Consider the following 20,206-nt stretch of genomic DNA (forward strand, 5'->3'; position numbering starts at 1 on the left):
GAGTGGGAGAGGCAGAGCCCAGCTCCAAATCGGCAACAAGAGACCTCACCTGCTTCAAGGACCTGAGCAATAAAACACGCAAACCCCATTTCAGCCCCTCGCCCCTCGCCCCCAGCCCCTTGCCCCCTCTCACCCCACACCACATATCCCTCACATCCCCTCCTTTCTTGCGTCCCTGAGAGAAGTAGCCTCCCCCCTCCCCTTCCCTCCTCCTCCATCCAAGATGTTTGTCTTGCTAATGTGGGGTACCTCGGGGAGAATCAGCCCCCGATGCAAGGAGGCCGCCAGCCCCCAACACTCTGGGGCCTCAATAAAGACGAACCACTGGACGATCCTGGCTGGAGCTGGACGGGGGGTTCTGGGGAGAGCTGAGAGAGAGAGAGAGAGAGAGAGAGAGAGAGAGAGAGAGAGGGAGAGGGAGAGGGAGAGGGAGAGGGAGAGGGAGAGGGAGAGGGAGAGGGAGAGGGAGAGGGAGAGGGAGAGGGAGAGGGAGAGGGAGAGGGAGAGGGAGAGGGAGAGGGAGAGGGAGAGGGAGAGAGGGGTCGGGGATAGTTTTACAAACAGAATTCCTTTAATTAATCACCCTGTTTGAACAGCTGGCCTACTCAAGACAGGTCGTAACGGGATCCTCGCGTGGAAGTGCGGATTACAGACACGGATTCGGCAGAAAAATATTAGCTGTCAAGCTCCACGGTGGAACGATGGAGCGGTGGAGGAGAAGGGCCCTGCTTCCTGGAGGGGAGAGGGCTGGGAAGGGGGGGGAGTAGGTCAGCATGGCTCCCCCAGGACTGTAGCTAGACGGGGGCAAAGCAGAGCCTGGGGGCGGGGGGTCCCAGGCAGTGAGTCCTAGGTGGTGAGACCAGGTGACTCAGTGGCTGCCTTCAGGGAGAACATGATGCCATGTTTGGAGACAGGCAATTTGGTTCCCCCTTCCAGAAGAGGATGAAGTCCCTCGCTGACAAGAGTCCATTTAAGTTGTCAGTGATGTGAGAAGGGGTTTGCTGTCAGGTCCTTAACATGGCTGTGTGTTTACACTGCGTGAACTCTGGCTGGTTAGGACATGGGCTCCTCTGTTTACCTATGCCCCCACCTCGCCACTCTCTCGCTCTCTTCCTCTGACTGTCTCTCTCTTTTCTCTGTCTTACTGTCTCTTTCACTCTTTCTCTCTCTCTCTCTCTCTCTCCTTTCCTCTCTCTCTCCTCCAACGCAGGAGTGAGGTCATTTTGAACCACATACATGTACGGGTCAAACTCCACTCTGAGAGCAGCTAGACTGCCTAAGTATTGGAACCCTCATAAACAAAGAGACACTGGGCCAAGATGATGAATGATAAACTGGTCGATCTCTTTCTCCTTGTCCCTCTTCTTTGTTATTTATTAAGTCACAAATGCTATCATATATGCACTGCATGAAACTATACAGTGTAATTGGCTCGGTGGACAGTCTTCCATAACTTGGTTGCATGAAACTTAAACAAACCACTCACACTTTAAAACAAGGGAAATGCTTTGGAGGTATCAAGTGCTCAACTCCTTTGCAAAGGGGAAAAGTGCATACCTTTTTTACTGTGGATATGTAATCCTATTTGAGAAGCCTTTCTATGTGACTGTGTGATATAATTATCCAAGCGTGTGATTAGTCACTGAGAATCTCTCAGCTGGCTGGTGGGTGAGCAGGCTGACTTGGAGAATGAGCTCAAGTGCTTTTCAGTGAATACGCAGCGCGACCGCAGCAATGTTTGGCATGTTAGACACTGTCAGACCGGGCCTGCTGCAGACAGCCATCTGATGTCTAGCTTTAGAATATACAGTACGGCATTAGAACGAGAGACTGCCAAACAAAGGCAGGTATTAAAAGAACCCCTTCAAACCTAACATCTGTTGGGTTTTCCATTGAGAGCCCCATAAAGTTTCATCACATAGTTTCTGGTGATTTTGGGCCCTTCTCTCTGTCTCACTATGGGGAGGCAGTGGTTTGCTCTGTGAACCGTGCTCAGTTCAAAGCGGGGAGAGGAGAGAGGATGATGTATGGGCATATACCTCAGACCGGACCACCGGGGTCATGGAACATGGCTTTTGGTGTGTGTGTGTATGGATATGTAGGTGGGTGTTTGAGTATGTACATTTGCGTTTGTTTGTGCATGTTCGTATGAGTGTGTACAGAAAGCTGCACCAGAAACAGACATTGTCCATGCCTCCAAAGTCTTCAGAGGTCATTAGACATAGTTTTGCTTCTCAAGTGAAATAACCCAGGGTGTGGGTGTGTGTGTGGTGTATGTGTGTATGTGTGTGTGTGTGTGTGTGTGAGAGAGAGAGAGAGAGAGAGAGAGAGAGAGAGAGAGAGAGAGAGAGAGAGAGAGAGAGAGAGAGAGAGAGAGAGAGAAAAGGAGAAAATGAGAAAATGAGAAAAGGAGAAAAGAAGAAAAGGAGAAAAGGAGAAAAGGAGAACGGACAGAGAGACCAGGAGAGACAGGGCCGAACGAGACAGAGCGACGGGAGGAGAGAAAGTGAGGCCGAGCGACGGAGAAGGATAGACAGAGCGATAAGGGGAGAGAGAGAGAGACGGCAAGAGAGGGGGAGAGGTGGTAGGGGCTGGTTCGGCAGGCGCGAGGCGAGGCTCTCCCACGTCCCTGCGCTCTCCCCTGGGCGACCTCGCTCCCCCCGTCTGCCCCCCCGTCTGCATCGGGAGAGAGGAAACGGACGAAGGATTTACTGTTGGGTTCTGACTTGTACACATTCCTGGTGTTGTTGCTCTCCCCTCGGCCCCTCGGCCATACCAAAGGCCTCTAAAACAACAGGCTGTCAGGTTGTGACAGCTGGCTTCAAACAGCTCCTACAGCAGCTCAGCACCCAAGTTCCCAGCCATAGAGAGAGAGACTGAGTGGGTGGGTGATTGTGTACGTGTGTGTACGTGTGTGTGTGTGTGTGTGGGGGGGTGTATGTGTGTTACTTAGGCTGGTTCGCGAGCGTGAGTGAATCCGCGTGTATCTCTTACCCTGACACAAGTAACATTTCAGTGACGAGGGCTGAACACTTGAACTCTTGCAACAACAACAATGTGTGCGCGTTACATCGACCCCGCACCCCGCCACCACCGCCCTCCACCCTCCGCCCTTCCTTCTCCCTCCGTGGCGAGCCCAGGTGGGAGGGGTGGCTGTAAAGAGCGGCAAGCCTCCCTGTGATTCAACCGTCCGTCCAGGTGTGTGTGGGCTGCACCCCGCCTGTCTCCGCCGTGAAGGCCCTTTTTGTCTGAGCCCTGTCAACCGGGGTAGCAACCTTACCACACCTCCCAGGTACTTGGGACCCTGCGAGCCTCTGATGTGGGAGCTGGGAGGAACCAATACCCATCGGAGGGGGGAGGGGGGGTAGAGGAGAAGGGGGGGGGGGCAGGTGGGCCAGGTGGAGTCAGCGCAGACAGATGAGTAGGGCCAGCCCTCTTAGCACTAATGGGATAATTGTTTGCTCTCCACAGGTGCTCGCCTCCCAAATGAGGTCACAGCTCAAGTGTGGCTCTTCAGAAGTGGAGGGGGTTTGGAATGTACAGGCTACCTTGGTGATGGTGGGAAATGTGGGAAACACATACAAACACATTAATGTACACACACACACACACAGACCACCAGACACACTTCCACATGCATGAAAAACACACACAAAGAAACACACAAACAACCAGGAAATGAAAGAAAAAAATATTTTCAAGGGGATGTACATACACGCTAAATCCTCACAAATGTAGGTAGGTGGAGGTCTTCCGAGGACAACAACTCCATTTCCAGATCGGGAATTTGACGTTTTTTCCTTGTTGGCTCGCAGGCATGCAATGACAAAAACATTTTAAATTTAACTTTTTGAGAGAACCCATCTTTCCTCATTGGAGACAGACGAGGGGTTACAGGGATGAAGAAAGGAAGAAGAGAGAAATGGGGGAAAATTAAAGAGATTTCTATTGTCTTTGATCAGGTTGTCAGTTGGATGGCTGGGGATTTAGGCTGCACTCTGGTCCTTGTAGCAGAGTTGAGGCCTCTGGCTAAACTCTGGCTCCGATGAGAAATGAAGGAGAGAACACGTCAGACGATCACATGAAGATAAGCAACCTGGTGAAGAATGGTCAGGATCGGCCTGTAGCCTACATATACGTGCAGACACACACACACAAAAGTGTCCGCATGCAGGCACACACACACACACACGCACAAACACACATTCAGATTTGCGTCCAACAGTCTCATTGTCCTGCCCCCTTGGTGAGGAGGACATGCAGGTATTTACCTTCACCCTTTCCTGTGCTTTTCAAACTCTCATTGTCCCCCCCCCCCCCCCCCCCCCCCCCCCCCCAGCATTTTGTGAGTAGCCTCACAAAAAACCCATTGATGTATTTTTTCCTTCCTTCACAGGTGTTTACATCCACACACCGTGTACTGTTCCCCTTTCACAGGAAGCTGTAAAGACAGAGCGGGGGGGACACTGGATCTATAGCCTGTCCCAGAGGATTCATAAAAGGGAGAGAATTTGTCGTTTTTCCCAAAGCAAATATCTCCCGTTTGGTTACTCGGTTTTTATCACCCTAACTTGGGCCACAGCCTCGCTATGAGGGAGGAAGCCGGTATTAGCAGATCAGGTGCAATATGGCGGACCGAGGAGTGAACCATTTCCTGTTGGTGTAACTTTATGCCCTTCCGAAGCCAATTAGCACTGCGATGAATGGGCGGTATTGAGTGAGGGCCTATTAAAGTCAGGCCGGGGCCCGGGGCTTGAGCTAGGGCTGAGACCGGGAGCTGGGGCTGGGGTTGACGCTGTGCCCAGCACTGGGGCTGGAGATGGGGGCTGGAGCTGTGGTTACATGGGGATATAAATGTTGGAAGGTACCCAGGGACCAGCACCCAGAGAGCCCTGTTATCCAAGGGAACAGGCAGGATGAGGAAAAAGGGGGCCACTCAGATCTCATAACCTGCACAGGAGCAACGGCCAACATGGCTGACTTGACAAAAATGGACAAAACTCCTACATGGATGAGACCTATCACAAAGCCATGAGTCTGGAGAAAGAGCTAAGGAATGTGGGAACAATGGGATAAACTGCTGTGTCAGTTGTGCCAGACTCTCCATTCTAGTTCATGGCCTGTTATTGTTATCTTTATTGACTTCAACATCAACAGTGGACCCATCCTTCATTGCAGCATCTTGCTACCCACGGCTACACCTACGCGAGCATTCAGAGACACAGACACACTTAGAAGAGCATGCTCCGACACGTTTATGGATGCACATACCCACCCACACACCCACACACAAACACACACACCCACACACACACCCACACACACACCCACACACACACCCACACACAAACACACACACCGACACACACCTCGGAATCGCGACAACATCTGGAGGAGCTTGTTCAATGCACAGACACACACTTCTTGGAGATCACCAGAGGAGCCATCAGACATGCTTCAAACAGCCCCCACACCAGCACTACACACACTCTACACACACACACCACACACACACACACCTCTTGGCCACTGAGGACAGGCCAGATCAGACAAGCGGGGGGAACAAAGAGAGTCTCTTAGCACTCTGCAGCACTAAAGGTTAACTCTCCTAACACAAGGACGGGCATTCTTCTTTCTTTCTCTCTCTCACTCTCTCTCTCTCTCTTTTTCTTTCTTCCTTTCTTTCTTTCTCTCTCTATCCCACTTTATCCTCTCTCCTCTTTCTTCCCTCTCAACACAGCTTGTAATATACCGCCCTGCCCGGGCCTTGGGCCGACCAGAACACAGAAAGAGCCAGGGGGCACGGGGAGTTTCTTGTGAATCCATTTCAGTGTGTCAGGGTCAGGCCGTCTGGTCATAACAAGCCCCTGCAACAAGGGGGGGGGGGGGGGGGGGGGGGGGGGTATTTTCTGACGTACGAAATCACTACAGGAGCGAGGACAGACGGACGGACGGACAAGCAGGCAGGCAGACAGACAGACAGATAGATATATCGACGGAAAGTTGATATGTGATTGAATCCCAGCAAAGTGGGAGATCCCACTGCAGATGCCTCATCGTTGTCCATGAGGAGTGCCTCTTGCCTCAGCCCATCCTTCCACTTCCTCCTCCTTCCTCTTCTCTCCTCCTCCTCCGTCTGTCTGGTTCCTCCTTTCTCCCTCCGTGTCACCACTGATCTGACGAGACACGGCAGTCGGGGTGAAGCCGCTGCAAACATTCACTGAATCAACAAGTAGAGGCAGGGAAGGTGTATTTCCACCGAAAAGGGGAGGGTGTCAGGATTTGTTTTCAGTGGGGCCTTGAGGAGCACTCCCCTGTTCTTCTCTGTGTTCCCCTCTTCTTTTCCAGACAAACACTGTTTATCATTACCCCCCCTACCCCCCAACTGAGACCTCATCCCCTGCCCGCCTCCCCACATCCTGCCCCCCCCCCTCACCTTCTCACCCCTGAAACCCCAACCACCGAACCCCTCCACCCATCCCTTCACACATTCTCTCCCTCCATCCCTCCCTCCTTTGCCAGCCTCCAGCCTCACCCTGCTCCACCACCTAGTGAGCACATTTCCTCATGCCCCCCCCCCCCCCTCCTGCCAACAAAGAAAGAAAAAGCTTTTACTCATTAGTGTGCGACCCCTGCCCCCGGGCCACTCTTTAAGAGGCTCTACTTGACTCCTGACATGGCCGTCAGCTATCAAAACATGTTCAGAGCAGGCAGACCAAGGTGGGAGGTGGGACAGAAGAGTTGGGGGGGGGGGGGGGGGGGGGTATTGATGGGGTAGATGTGTGTGTGACAGCAGCCTGACAGAAGACAGACAGGTTCACTGCACGACATGATACGACACAACTCCTCCGTGGCAGTCTGGACCAACAAGCCAACAAGCCCTTGAGAAAACCCAGGATCGAGGTTCCTATGGCGGGCGGGTCTGACCGCCGGTGTGGCCGGGTGCTGGAGCACCGCTCCGGTGTCGGTGAGGGGCTCTGAGGGAGTCGAGGGGATGGGCGAAGGCAAGAGTGTAACATGTCAGTGTCAGGGAAATGTTGCTGATCCTTTTCTAATGGTTCACAGAAGTTGGCAGAGGTGAAGTTTTCACGGAGGTCTGACGTGTTTGTGTCTCTGATTTCACAGATGATTTCACACACACAAACACACACTTAGTCGCCCCCTCACACCTATTATCCTGTGACTAGGGCTGAGCGCTGACTTGAATGGCCTGGGTTATTTGAAGCGTGTAGAGATGGTTGTATTGTGTGTGCAGGCGCTTGTATGTGTAAACGTAAGTGTGTATGTGTTGGCATGGTTGCAAGTAGGTGTGTAGCCGTGTGTGTGTGTGTGTGAATGTGTTTGTGTGTCTAAACGTGAGTAGGTGTGTGTGAACCTCCTGTGCAGCCAAGGGAGGTCTTTAATGAGTAAACTGACAGGTTTCTCCCCAGGGCACAGCACAGCTACTGTAGTAATAGCTCTTCAATTGCTGACAGATTCATACATGCTCCGTGTTTGATGTGGCTCTCTCACTCCCCGCCAGCGCTGACCTCGTCTTTTGACATTTTCTTCCCAGAAGAGGAACAGGTAATTAACATCTTTTTCTGTGTGTTACTGTCATGTCGCGCTCTTCATGTCACCCCCCGCCATGGATACCGTCGATCTTAGACTGGAGGAACACACAATCATCTCTGTCACCGTCATTATCCTATTTTTATTTTTTTTAACAAACGGGGGTGGATCCTTCAGGCCTTTCTGAGCCAGTCAGGTGCAAATGGTTACATTTTAAATAGACCTACTTTGATCTTAGCATAGTGTTAAAGTGGCACAGGTATCTTGAATTTTGTCTCTGGAAGGCTATCGTCAAACTTTCACAACAGCTCTTGACGAGCTCTAACAAACATGTTAGCCATAACACAACAATAAAGAGGAAACTGAGTTGAAATCATATGATCCTAAGCTTGGTCTAGGGTTCAACGTTTACCATTTAGGGTTCAGGGTTCAAGGTTTAGGGGGCTGAGGCTGGGGTGGAGGGGGCTGAGAATGAGAGTGGGTGTACATCCGTGCATGTGTGTTTATGTGTGTGTTTACATGTGTGTGTGCGTGTGTGTGTTTATATGTGTGTGTGTGTGTGTGTGTGTGTGTGTGAGTGTGAGGCTCCTGCGGGGCCTGTCCTCGCCACTCCACCAGCCAGCCGCTGTGTTTGGACAGGGTTTATTTTCAGCCTCTCCATGGATGTTTAGCATGAAACCCTACCCTGCAATAACCACGCACCCAGCTACAGAGGGGACATGTGGCCACCAGACTCCCTCAGACCCCCCTCCCTTCTCCCTCCTCTCTTCCCTACCTCCTGTTCTCCTCCCTATATTCCCCTCTCTACTTCCACCTTTTCTCTCTCTACCTCCTTCTCTCATCCTTACTGACCTCCTCCTCTTCTCTTCTTGCTACTTTCTCTTCAATTCAGTCAAGTTCTTCTTTACCTCCTCTTCCTTCGTCCTTACCCACCTCCTCCTGTCCTCTACCTCCTCCTCTCCTCTCTACCTCCTCCTCTCCTCTCTACCTCCTCCTCTCCTCTCTACCCCCTCCTCTCCTCTCTTCCTCCTCCTCTCCTCTCTACCTCCTCCTCTCCTCTCGACCTTCTCCTCTCCTCTCGACCTCCTCCTCTCCTCCCTCCGGTCCTCTCTCTATTCTTCTCCATTGTCTCTTCTTCTCGCTCCCTCCCGCCGTCTGTTTCATGTTGCTCCACTGCTCCTTGGAAAACGGTGTTTCCCGTGGCATGAGCAAACATGTTAGGATGTCTCTCCCTCCTTCCTGCGGACCAGGGAAAGGTCAGCCCCACTGCTGCGTCCCGTCGGGAGCAGCCCATACAGCGGCAGCATCATCGACCACACGTCTCAGGGAGCTGCAGGGACCTCCACACTCTAAACCGCCCGCGGGCCTTTCGAGACCAACACGAGAGGCCAGGTCTCAGATGCTGAAGATACTGAATGACGGGGTAGGTATGCATATGTGCGAGGGAAGGGGAAGGCGGGGTGAGGGTTGGGGGGGGGGGTTGTATGTGCACATGAACACACCTATCCTGCTTGAATAGGCTGCCCTCTAGTGTTCAGAGGTATGGCCTTGCTCCTACCTGGGGTGGGTGTCAACAGACTACCAAAGCGTCCTGCTTGTGGTTACTTTCCACCATTCAAACAAAAATCGAGGACATCTTGACAACGTGTTTTTAAAATGCAATATGTTGTGTTTCTTATTATACAGGGTAAAAGTTCTAGATCAACATATTCTGTTGTAGGTGTAGGTGTAGTGTAGGTGACCACTACAGACTATTAAAATACAGCCGTCCTTTCCCTTCAAATCTACTGTGGGAACTGACCTGTAAACTACCCCGCTCACAGGTGCTCCTCTGGCTCCACACTGCTCCATTCTTTCATCCTGTGACAGTGTACACCCTGCCTGGTACGCCATGATTGCTTTCCAAACACAGCCACGCAGACAAATCCAAGATGGCCGACTTCAAGGACTAAGAAGCCATTGTCGGTGAAGCATGTTTTTTTTCCCCTTAAGCCGCCCAATCTCCCCTCCCCCCTGGCTCAGTGAAGAGCGAGGTCCCTACGATGTGTTTATTAACTCCCAGGGGTCAGAGGTCAAACAGAACGTCAACAGTTCATGCACATCGTACTCTGCCGAGTTCAGACACTTTCTCCCCTTGTGAGCCCTGTGGAGGCATCGGTTTAGTGGAGAGTAGGTAGGCCACATGAGAGAGATTCTGTGAGAGGGAGGGGAAGACAATGATAAAGGAGCTGTAGTAGGCTGACAAGGGCCCTAAAATATCTCCTCACTCTCGCCTTATTATGGCCTCGAACAAGTAAGTCTGTCCAAGAACTTACATGGCAGAACTGTACACACACACACACTCAAGATCAGGCCTTAGCCTGGCCTTCTACTGTCCGTGTGAAATGATCTTATGGAGAGTAAGCGACACGTGAAGCCCGTGTAGATACACTCACTGTTTGCTCTGGTCACTCTCCCATGAACAACCAACGATTGGCTTGTATGTGGCCTCCCACCTCTCGGTTTTAGATACAGCTGCAAAGCGTCTGCTCTGGTCAGGTTACGGTCACTGTACAGTGGACCACGGAACGAAGCATCAAAGTATTTTGGAGCTGTTTTCACCTGTTATGTTTTAGGATCGGTCATTGGGAGCTGTGTGAGGTCCTCATTAAGCTCTCCATTTGTCTCTCGCTCACGTCAAAGTAGGGCAGTACAGTAAACATTTGAGAGAGTAATTGCTCCGGCTGGATTAATACCATACAGACATGCTAAGTTGCTGCAAAGCACAGTTCAAGATGAATCCATTGTTCTCGGAGAAGCCGCACAACATTAACGAGCTGTAAAGCTGTAAAAGGACATGGCTAGTCTCTGCGACCTTTTTGCTCCCTGGAGGAAATTGACTCACACAATGTCCACAATTGGCCATTGTGTGAGTGTGTGTGTGTGTGTTTGTGAAGGAGAGAGAGAGCGAATGCTGGCTGCAGCACTAGGACTACACACAGTATCAACCTGCTCTGTTGATTCTCAGGTGCCGGAAGTGGTGTGTATGCGTGCATGCTTGCATGGATGTGTTTGCGTGTGTGTCTGTTAAGTGTGGGTGGGTGCAGTTGGGGGGTTGGGGGGTGAACTAAGGGGGCAGTAAAGGAGCTTGACTAAACCAAGCGTTTGTACATAAATTGACATGTGCAATTAGGGAGATGTACACAGTCCCCCTGGTCTGTTTAAGATCCGGAATAGTTTCCTAACAGTTTCAAGATGCCCTACTCTGGCTGTGGTTCCACATTTAAATCGGTTTTGACCTTGTTGAATAATGGTGCTGGTGAAGTTCCTTCTGCACTCTTTGGCCACTGGCCAACTCCACTTCATGTGCTCTGTACAACAAACACTGAGAGGGAAAAGGAGAGTGGGCTTGTCACTGGAATCGGTTGGGAAGTAAATGAAGCACTGAGCTGAACTTTAGTTCCTTACAACCAATTTTGCAATCGCATCATAAACATGTTTGGTTTGGCCTTCCTGTTTATACCCTGTGTAGAAGTGCAGGGGGACATTAAACCAGGAATAGCTGGAGCAGCTTAATACACTCCGCCTGGAAGTCTTCAGGCTGAGAGGCAGCAGTCAGCTCTCCTGGCTTTCCACCTCTCTCTCTCTCTCTCTCCCTCCCTCTCCCTCTCCCTCTCCCTCTCCCTCTCCCTCTCCCTCTCCCTCTCCCTCTCCCTCTCCCTCTCCCTCTCCCTCTCCCTCTCCCTCTCCCTCTCCCTCTCCCTCTCCCTCTCCCTCTCCCTCTCCCTCTCTCTCCCAGATGTATCCTTATTCTTTCTCTGTCTCTGTTTTACTTTCACTCTACCCAAATGTATTATTTTAATCTCTTTCCTTCTGCCTACATTTGTTTCCTTCCTCCATTCATTCCACATCTACGTTCTGTCAATTATCTACATCTCCCTTTTTCATGTTCTCCCTCTCTCTTCTTCCTACTCAACTGTTGACCATTTACACTCTGTCTTTCGACAGAGAAGCACACGCAAAGCGCTGAGCTACAGGCCAGACAGCAGCGGAACCTAGAGGGTTAAAGACAGCTGCCAACATCTGTAGCTGAGGTTGGCTTGTAATTGTGAGGCCCAGAGATTGAGTGAGCCGCATGGTGGAGGGGGCCTGGAAGGCTGCATATTTCAACCAAGTGTTCACAAAGCAGCTTTCCGGCCGGCCATGTGGACTCAATGACGGCGTCCATGGGCGTGCTGCGTTCCTATGAAATATTAAATCTGCCTGGCCCCTGAGCGCGGACAGACCACCTGCAAGCAAGCGTGGCGTGCGGCGAGCAAACGGGATCGGATGTCCCCTAGCAGCTCGCCACACGCGCATGCAAACACACAAACACACACTCCTTTTCTGTTTCTCGCACGCTGACACACAAACACACAGACATTCTTTAAATGTCCCAGCAAAGTCTGTGTGTATACTATCTCACTCAAAGGCATGTTCCTCAAATGCACAGTATGTAAACACACAGGAACTGTGTACAGTACATGGAAACACTCATTCAGGCCTGCATGTCAGTGAACTGGCATTCATAGCTAAACTTACAGTATTCCTAACACAAACATGAAAACAGTGTTCTTTCAACATTCCCATTTGTAACCCAAATAAAACTGATCTGGGCTGCCTTGAGGCAGCCTTGACACCCCCCAGTCTGAGAGGGGAGACAGGGCACAGGGACGATGCACAACCCCCCCCCAGACCCTCTCCACCAGGCCTCTGACCACTCTGACACAGTTCTTCTACCCCCAGCAAGCAGTCCATGGCAACGGCCCCATCCCTTGCCCATACTTTGTATTAGGTAACACCAAACGGGCTGTAATGCAGGATGAAGAGAAAAGGAAGAAGAGGAAGAAGTAGAAAAAAGAAACAAAAAAAAGCAGCACTCGGAATGTTCAGAGCCCCGTGGAAGGAACTTAAGCCTCCATGGAAACGCGGCCAAGAGGACGACGGGTGCCTGACGACGGCCGACCCCTCAGGGGCCTCGTCCATTTACACGTCGCACGGCCGTGGCCTCCCGGCCGCTCCCCTGAGGTGCTCCCCCTCCCTCTCCACCCTCCTCCTCTTTCTCCGTGCCCCGCCAGCCCAGATGTGCGTCTGTTTATGTGGGGCAGCGGTCATGACAGCCGGCCTGCACATGCTCATGGTGCACTGAGGGGGGCGCCGCGAGGCTCCAGAGGAAAGAGCTGACGGCTCTGGTTACTGTCGGCCTCCAACAGCAGGTTCGGGATCGCTTCTCCCACCTTAGTTCTGTTGCCTTGAACCATTGCAGGCTGTACAAGCTAAATAATCAACCCTGTCAACTGAAATAAAGCCATGATATGGACCCCTGTCTGTTTCTCCATAACTAGAGGGGAGAGAAGCCAATACTGACTGCAGTTGTGCAGACCAATTTATCCCCAAGACGTTGTTGAAACACTGTTGTATTACAAGCTGCTCCACAATCTGTGTATTAGAATGTGGACATTTAGAGAGCTTTGAAATGTCAAGCAGTTGATGTTCGAGCCTTTAACTACAGGGAAATTGATTATTAATTTACAGACTTGGGTGACACCCTGTGGACAACTGTGTTATGGCAGCAACAGCGCCAATGTTTTTGGTGCTGTTAAACAACGACTTTATTGTTTTGAGAAAACACTATGGTGAAACAATTTGTCATACATACTACAAAGTCTGAATTTAGGACTGCATTAACACTGATATCAAAGTTTCTGATTTCAAAGTAGCCTATCTTTACTTATGCAGTACTCAATCTTATTGTCAATGTTTGCCCAACATGCTTAAAAATGCCTAATATGCCTGGCTTCTATACATTATGTTACTTCCATACATTTTGTTTAAATAAAATGTTTGTGTTGCACTGCATTGTTCCTGAGTTGTCCTTTGGGCTTTATAAAGTTGAATAAATTCAGACCACACTTTCTAGACTTGTCTTCAAAAGAATGTTAACATAATTGAATTTTTAAGTTACACACCCCTAAAGTCCCCAAACTGTGATTTTTTTATGTCAAAATACTCTGCAATGATTAATATTTTTGTACAAAATGCTTTACCCACATGAAAAGTATTTAAAAACTCAGAGTTTGAAGTGGAAAGTAGCTGAAAATTCTGGAAACAATGACAATTTAAATGTTCAAATATCACAGGCCACGCGCACGGCCCACAACCGTTGCTTGTGCAGATCGAGTAGACACAGGTAAGACGTCATAGGTTGTTGTTCTCTCAACGTCGCGAAATGTCGAAAAAACATAAAGTCAACGTAAGTATAATTTTAAATAGGCCTATACGTATCTCACTTCTATTAACATTAGTAACGCTAGAACACTTAATGTCTTAGTAAACTCATATTTTCGTACGTGTACTGGTACATGCGAAAGCTACGCAAGCGGCATTGTTCACATAGCGTACTCCACTGTTGTTTTGTCAACATGGATGTTTTAGTTGTCTTCTATAGGAAGTAGGTCAGCGACAAATCATATTGTGACTAAATTCGTTGTACAACAGCAATAACCATTGTAACATCGGCGGAGGTATTGTTATTCATGTTCATCTGACTGTAGCCTTTGTGCTCACATTCTTTGCTCTTTAAAATGTACCGCCGTAGTGTACTACTACTTCTTCACTGTTTCCTGATTTTATTTCGCAGCACGTCAAGTGATATTTGGTATACTGCGCCACAATGTATTTTTTGGTATTGCACTTTGAATATGCGTACATTTAAAGGCCAGGGAGACGTGCACAACGTAGCCTACACAACAGACGAACAGCCATTCAGCGTATGCGTAAACATCGTGCAGTATATTTCGGCCATTAAATGTACGCCTGCGCAAGTGTCTCCAGGGCCCTAAAGCAAGCAGGAACGAATGTCTGACCCCTCTCATCCTGGTCACAAACTGTTTCAGACACTCTCCCCAGAGCAAGAGGTTGCGATCCATCAGGACCAACACTTCACGCCACCAAAACAGCGTCTTCCCATCCGCAGCTGGCCTCATCCACAAGGTCTGGGTAAACCCACTGATAGATTTCAACGTTACATTAATGCACTTCTTCTGCAATACTGTCCTGCACATCTTCTTAAATTTAAAGTTGTACATGTTTGCTTCTCCTGTATGGCTCATCATTTATTTAAGTTATATGTACACATGTTTATACAGACTATTCTGAAATGTATTTTTTATTAATATCTTATTACTTGTTTTATATACTTATGTTTATTGTTGCACAAACCTACCAGAGCAAATGATTTGTATGTGTAAATTTACTGGGCAATAAACCCGATTCTGATTCTGCAGTTGGACATTCTGGTTATTCTAGCAGCTTTTGGTGACTGTTTGTTTAGTGTGCAGATTTGTGAAAAACACACAACTGTTTGTTGTACCTTTTTTCTGTTGTAGAGATGGATGGAGACGATGGCGCCCAGTTCAGAACCCCCAAGAAGAGGAGGAATCTGACTGAAGATCTGCGGTTCATAGCTGAGGACGTGGCTCAGGAGGGCATGAGCACACAAGAGGAGAACGTAAGTATTATTCTAAGTTAATATATGTATCTTACTTCTATTAACATTAGGAACGCTAGAACACTTAATGCCTAGGTAAGCTCCAGTTTCGTACATGTACACGCGAAAGCTACGCAAGCGGCATTGTTCACACACTCCACTGTTGTTTGTCAACATGGATGTTTTAAATTTCCACTATAGGAGGCAGGTCGCAACAAAACATATTGTGACTAAATACGTTGTACAACAGCAATAACCATTGTAACATAGGCGGAGGTATTGTTAATGTTTATCTCACTGTAGCCTGTTTATTGCTAGCCAGCTCACATTCTTTGCTCTTTAAATTGCTTTCTGGATAAGAGCGTCTGCTAAATGACTAAATGTAAATGCAAAATGTACCGCCGTAGTGAACTACTGCTTCTTCACTGTTTCCTGATTTTATTTCGCAGCACGTCAAGTGATATTTGGTATACTGCGCCACAATTTTTTTTTTTGGTATTGCACTTTGAATATGCATACATTTAAAGGCCAGGGAGATGTGTACAATGTAGCCTACACACCAAACAACCAACAGCCATTCAGCGTATGCGTAAACATTGTGCAGTATCTTTCGGCCATTAAATGTACGCATGCGCAAGGTGTCTCCAGGGCCCTAAAGCGAGCAGGAACGAATGTCTGACCCCTCTCGTCCTGGTCACAAACTGTTTCAGACACTCTCCCCAGAGCAGGAGGCTGCGATCCATCAGGACCAACACTTCACGCCACCAAAACAGCGTCTTCCCATCCGCAGCTGGCCTCATCCACAAGGTCTGGGTCCCCCCATTGACAGACTTTGACATTACATTAAGGCACTTCTTCTGCAATACTGTCTTTGACAACTTAAAGGTCCCACAGCATGAACATTTGGCTTTGAGTTTTTTAATTATTAATATGAGTTCCCCTAGCCTGCCTATGGTCCCCCAGTGGCTAGAAATTGCGATGGGTATAAACCAAGCCCTGGGTATTCTGCTCCTCGTTTGAGAAAATGATTGATTGTCTTAAGGGGGAAGGTTACCTCCCCTTTCTCTGCCTATTGGCCCGCCCAGAGAATTTGGCCCGCCCATGAGAAAATGAGGTAGGACCGTGCAAGACCACCAAGGTCTATATAAAGCATCCAAAAACAGCATGCCATGGGACCTTTAATGCTGTGAATTTTTGCTTATCCTATATGGCTCTTCAATTACTTAAGTCACATTGTACACATTTTTATATAGGCTATTAGTAAATGTATGTTACAACAATATTTCATTACTTCTTTTATCTACTTACTATGTTTATTGTTATGGAAGAACCTTCAAAGCAAATTATTTCTGTGTGTAAACTTATTGGGCAACAAACCTGATTCTGCAGGTGGACATTCTGGTTATTTTGCCAGCTTTTGGTGACTTTGTTCAGTGTACAGATTTGTGAAAAACACACAACTGGCTACCAATTGTTGTACCTTTTTTCTGTTGTAGAGATGGATGGAGACGATGGCGCCCAGTTCAGAACCCCAAAGAAGAGGAGGAATCTGACTAATGATCTGCGGTTAATAGCTGAGGATGTGGCTCATGAGGGCATGAGCACACAAGAGGAGGATCTGCTGGACAAGGGACTGCTCGAGGAAGAGACGGACGAGGAAGAGATGGAACCTGACCCAGAGGCAAAGCGTGCATCCGACGGTGTTTCCTTTCCCTCCTACTCTGACGCTGATTTAAACGCACCAAATCCTATCCCATTTACTCCTAGACGTCCTTATGGTATTGACTTAGGAAACGTATGTGAGGCTCTGCTGTCCACCACAAAGAAGATGTCGCAAGAAATGAGGTTTTTCATGCTGTTTTTTACTGAGGCTGTAGTTGCTGACATATGCAGCTTTACAAATAGTCAGGGGTGGGCGCTCGTCCTAAACTGCGCGACATATTCCAGCTACAATGGAACTTGGACGGAGGTGACCGTCAATGAATTTTACAAATTTCTTGGTTTGCTCATTTACATGGGCTTTTCAGTTCTCCCTGATTCCCACCGCCATTGGGGAACCAAGTCACTTCAGGGTTCGTGGGCAAGGGGATTTATGTCGCGTGACCGCTTCAAGGCTATTTTGGCAGCTCTACATGTTGTAGACCCTCTCACGGAGGATAATCAGGATCGTCTTAAGAAGTTGCGTTATCTTATGGACCACCTCAAACAAAAATGCCAACAGCTCTTTCAGCCTAACCAAAATCTCTCAATAGATGAACGTATGGTCAAGTCTAAAGGTCGGTCAGGATTTAAACAATACATGAAGCGCAAGCCTACTCGGTGGGGTTTCAAGTTATGGGTAATTGCAACATCAGACTCAGGGTATACTCTGGACTTTAATGTCTACACAGGTAGTAGTGTTGAGCGTGACACTGACTTGGCTACTACAGTAGTTGAATCCTTACTGCAGCCATTCAAAGACCAGGGCCACAATGTTTGGTTTGACAACTTTTACACATCCCCAGCTCTCATGGTGAAGTTGTCAGAAATGGGAATTAACGCCTGTGGGACATGCAAGGTGAATCGGAAACAGATTCCTGCAGAATATAAAGACGTCAAAAGATGGGAACGCATGACAACTCGTGGGGATATGAGGTGGTGTAGGATTGAGGGGAATATACTTCTAATCCAGTGGAAGGACTCGCGTGCCGTCACAGTCCTCTCTAATTTCCACAATGCAAATGATATGACTGAAACAACTAGGTTTGTAAAACATGGTGGCAACTGGACAAAGGAAATAGCCCCCCAGCCCACTGTCATCAGTGATTATAACAAAAACATGGGTGGTGTTGATAGGTCAGACCAAATGATAAAATCGTATGACGTCCTACAAAAAACTCATAAGTGGTGGAAGACTCTTTTTTTCCACTTCATAGACATTGCCGTAGTAAACAGTTTCATATTGTTTAAGGAATGGCAAGTTATTAATGGGAAACCAAAGGATAAGTCTAGACTAATGAACATAACACAGATAGATTTCAGAGAAAACCTAGCACGTCAGCTGGGAGGTATCCATATTCAAGCGAGCTTCCCTTTGCATTCACCAAAGCGTGTTGTCCCTCTTCCACCTCCACCATCAGTCCACACAGTCCATGTCCCTATATTGGAAGAGACCTCTAGGAGATGTTGGCTATGCTATCGGAAACGAAAGGCTGAGCATAAAACCAAAGTAGTTTGTTGCGCACCAGAATGTAATGGCAAGAGACTTTGCTTGGTTCGTGATAGGAACTGTTTTCAGTCTTGGCACTCGGCTGAGTGTGACCAGTTTCGTTAAGTGGCTCAGGTTCTAAATAGAAAAGGAAGTGTTGTTGTTGTCTTTTCCCCCTGCCTCTTTTCACCCTCTCTTCTCTTCACAGGTGTTGCAGTTAAATGTTTATACATGTATGGATCTTCTGTTCATGCACTCTTACACGTTAAAAATGTATTTACTTTAGCCTAGATAGTTTGATTTGGTATGTTTTTGTTGTGTTATTTGTTCACCCCACAGTCTTATGTTCAAATTAACTAAAGTGTGTGTCTTTTTTTAACACAAATGTGTATTTCAGTGTTTGTGTTGTGTCGTTTCAGATGCAATCTCAATGTATTATTACAGGTGCTCAAAAGAGTATTTGAGGAGTGTTCATGTGAAATGTATCTTGACATTCTAAGGAGCAGTTTCCCAGACATGGATTAGACCTTGTCCCAGTCTTAAAAAAAACGTTTTCAGAAGAAAAAGAAAGGGGTTTTAATCGCCATGAAAGTTATTACAGACAAGGAATTAACTTTGGCAGGAAGATGCATACATTCAACATATAGAGATCATAAATCTTGAATAGTGGTGTACAAGTCTAACTATACTAACGGTACAAAGTCAAACTCATACTAAGGGGCTGTATTTAGAATAACATTGAAATATACAAAGTTAAGTAGCTATGATATACATTATAAAATAAAAGTAAAAAATACAAATAGGGTAACTTGCAACGTGCAAAAATGATGCGTGCAAATGTGTCAATGGTTAAAGTCTATGTGAGCCCATGGCCTTGTTGAAGAGGCCAGCGCATAGCAGCGGATGGGAAGAAGCTTTTTTGTGGCAAGTGGTTTTGGTCCTTATGGACTGCAGCCTTCTGCCGGAAGGGGGTGGCTGAAACCGAGTGTGTCCAGGGTGGGAAGAGTCGGCCACAATCTTCCTCGCTCACCTCAGGGTCCTCGAGGTGTGCAGGTCCTCGAGGGTAGGCAAATTGCAACCAATCACCTTCTCAGCAGTACGGATTATACGCTGCAGTCTGCTCTTGGCAGTAACAGCAGTGTACCAGATGGTGACGGAGGGGGTGAAGATGGACTCAATGATAGCCGTGTAGAAGTGCACCATCATTGTCTTTGGCAGGTTGAATTTTATCAGCTGTCGTAGGAAGTACATCCTTTGTTGTGGTTTCTTGGTGAGAGAGCTGATGTTTAGCTCCCACTTGAGGTCCGGTCCTGTGAGAGGATAGTGCCCAGGAAGCGAAAAGACTCCACAGTTGACTGAGGAGTCACACAGGGTGATAGGGGCGAATGGGGATGTATTCTTTCTGAAGTCCACAACTCCACGTCTTGAAAGCATTGAGCTCTAAGTTGTTCTGGCTGCACCAGGTCACCAGGTTGTCAGCTTCCCACCTATAATCAGACTCATCCCCACCAGAGATGAGCCCAATGAGGGTGGTGTCGTCCACAAACTTCAAGAGTTAGACGGACAGATGACTGGAGGTGCAGCTGTTGTTGTACAAGGTGAACAGCAGAAGGAACAGGACGCAGCCCTGAGGCGATCCGGTGCTGATGGACTGGGAGTCAGAGACTTGTGTTCCCAGCTTAACGCACTGCTTCCTGTCAGACCGGAAGTCTGTGATCTATCTGCAGCTGGAAGCAGAGCGGGGATGATGGTGTTGAAGGCAGAGCTGATGTCCACAAACAGGATCCTAGTGTAGGATGCTGGGGAGTCCAGGTGCTGTAGGGTGAAGTGGAGGACCATGGTAACTGCATCGTCTACAAACCTGTTGGCTCTGTATGCAAACTGCAGGGGATCCAGGGGAGGGTCAGTGATGGATTTGAGGTGTGCCAGCACCAGGCGCTCAAAAGACTTAATTACCACAG

At 48.4% G+C, this 20,206-nt stretch overlaps 1 protein-coding gene across 2 annotated transcripts; it reads left to right on the forward strand.

Annotated features, from left to right (window-relative positions):
- The first annotated feature begins 13,720 nt into the window (after positions 1-13,720).
- LOC124464170 (piggyBac transposable element-derived protein 4-like) lies at positions 13,721-18,750 on the forward strand. 2 transcript variants are annotated; one of them, XM_047016115.1, is made up of 5 exons: positions 13,721-13,822; positions 14,466-14,562; positions 14,958-15,079; positions 15,769-15,865; positions 16,555-18,750. In XM_047016115.1, exons 1-5 carry the CDS (start codon positions 13,799-13,801, stop codon positions 18,369-18,371), a joined length of 2,157 nt encoding a protein of 718 aa, XP_046872071.1. In that variant the 5' UTR covers positions 13,721-13,798; the 3' UTR covers positions 18,372-18,750. The 2 variants fall into 2 exon arrangements, with proteins under 2 accessions (XP_046872071.1, XP_046872079.1); XM_047016123.1 differs by having other exon boundaries at positions 13,739-13,759.
- Positions 18,751-20,206: the final 1,456 nt, after the last annotated feature.

This window comes from Hypomesus transpacificus, chromosome 3 (assembly GCF_021917145.1).
Source record: "Hypomesus transpacificus isolate Combined female chromosome 3, fHypTra1, whole genome shotgun sequence".
In the NCBI taxonomy this organism is placed as follows: domain Eukaryota; kingdom Metazoa; phylum Chordata; class Actinopteri; order Osmeriformes; family Osmeridae; genus Hypomesus; species Hypomesus transpacificus.

Excerpts from the sequence above, each read along its gene's own strand:
- LOC124464170 (XM_047016115.1), top strand. The coding sequence starts at position 13,799 with ATGTCGAAAAAACATAAAGTCAAC. Across the intron at positions 13,823-14,465 it reads CGAAAAAACATAAAGTCAAC|ACACTCTCCCCAGAGCAAGA; the intron begins GTAAGTATAATT and ends AAACTGTTTCAG. Across the intron at positions 15,866-16,554 it reads CAGCTGGCCTCATCCACAAG|AGATGGATGGAGACGATGGC; the intron begins GTCTGGGTCCCC and ends TTTCTGTTGTAG.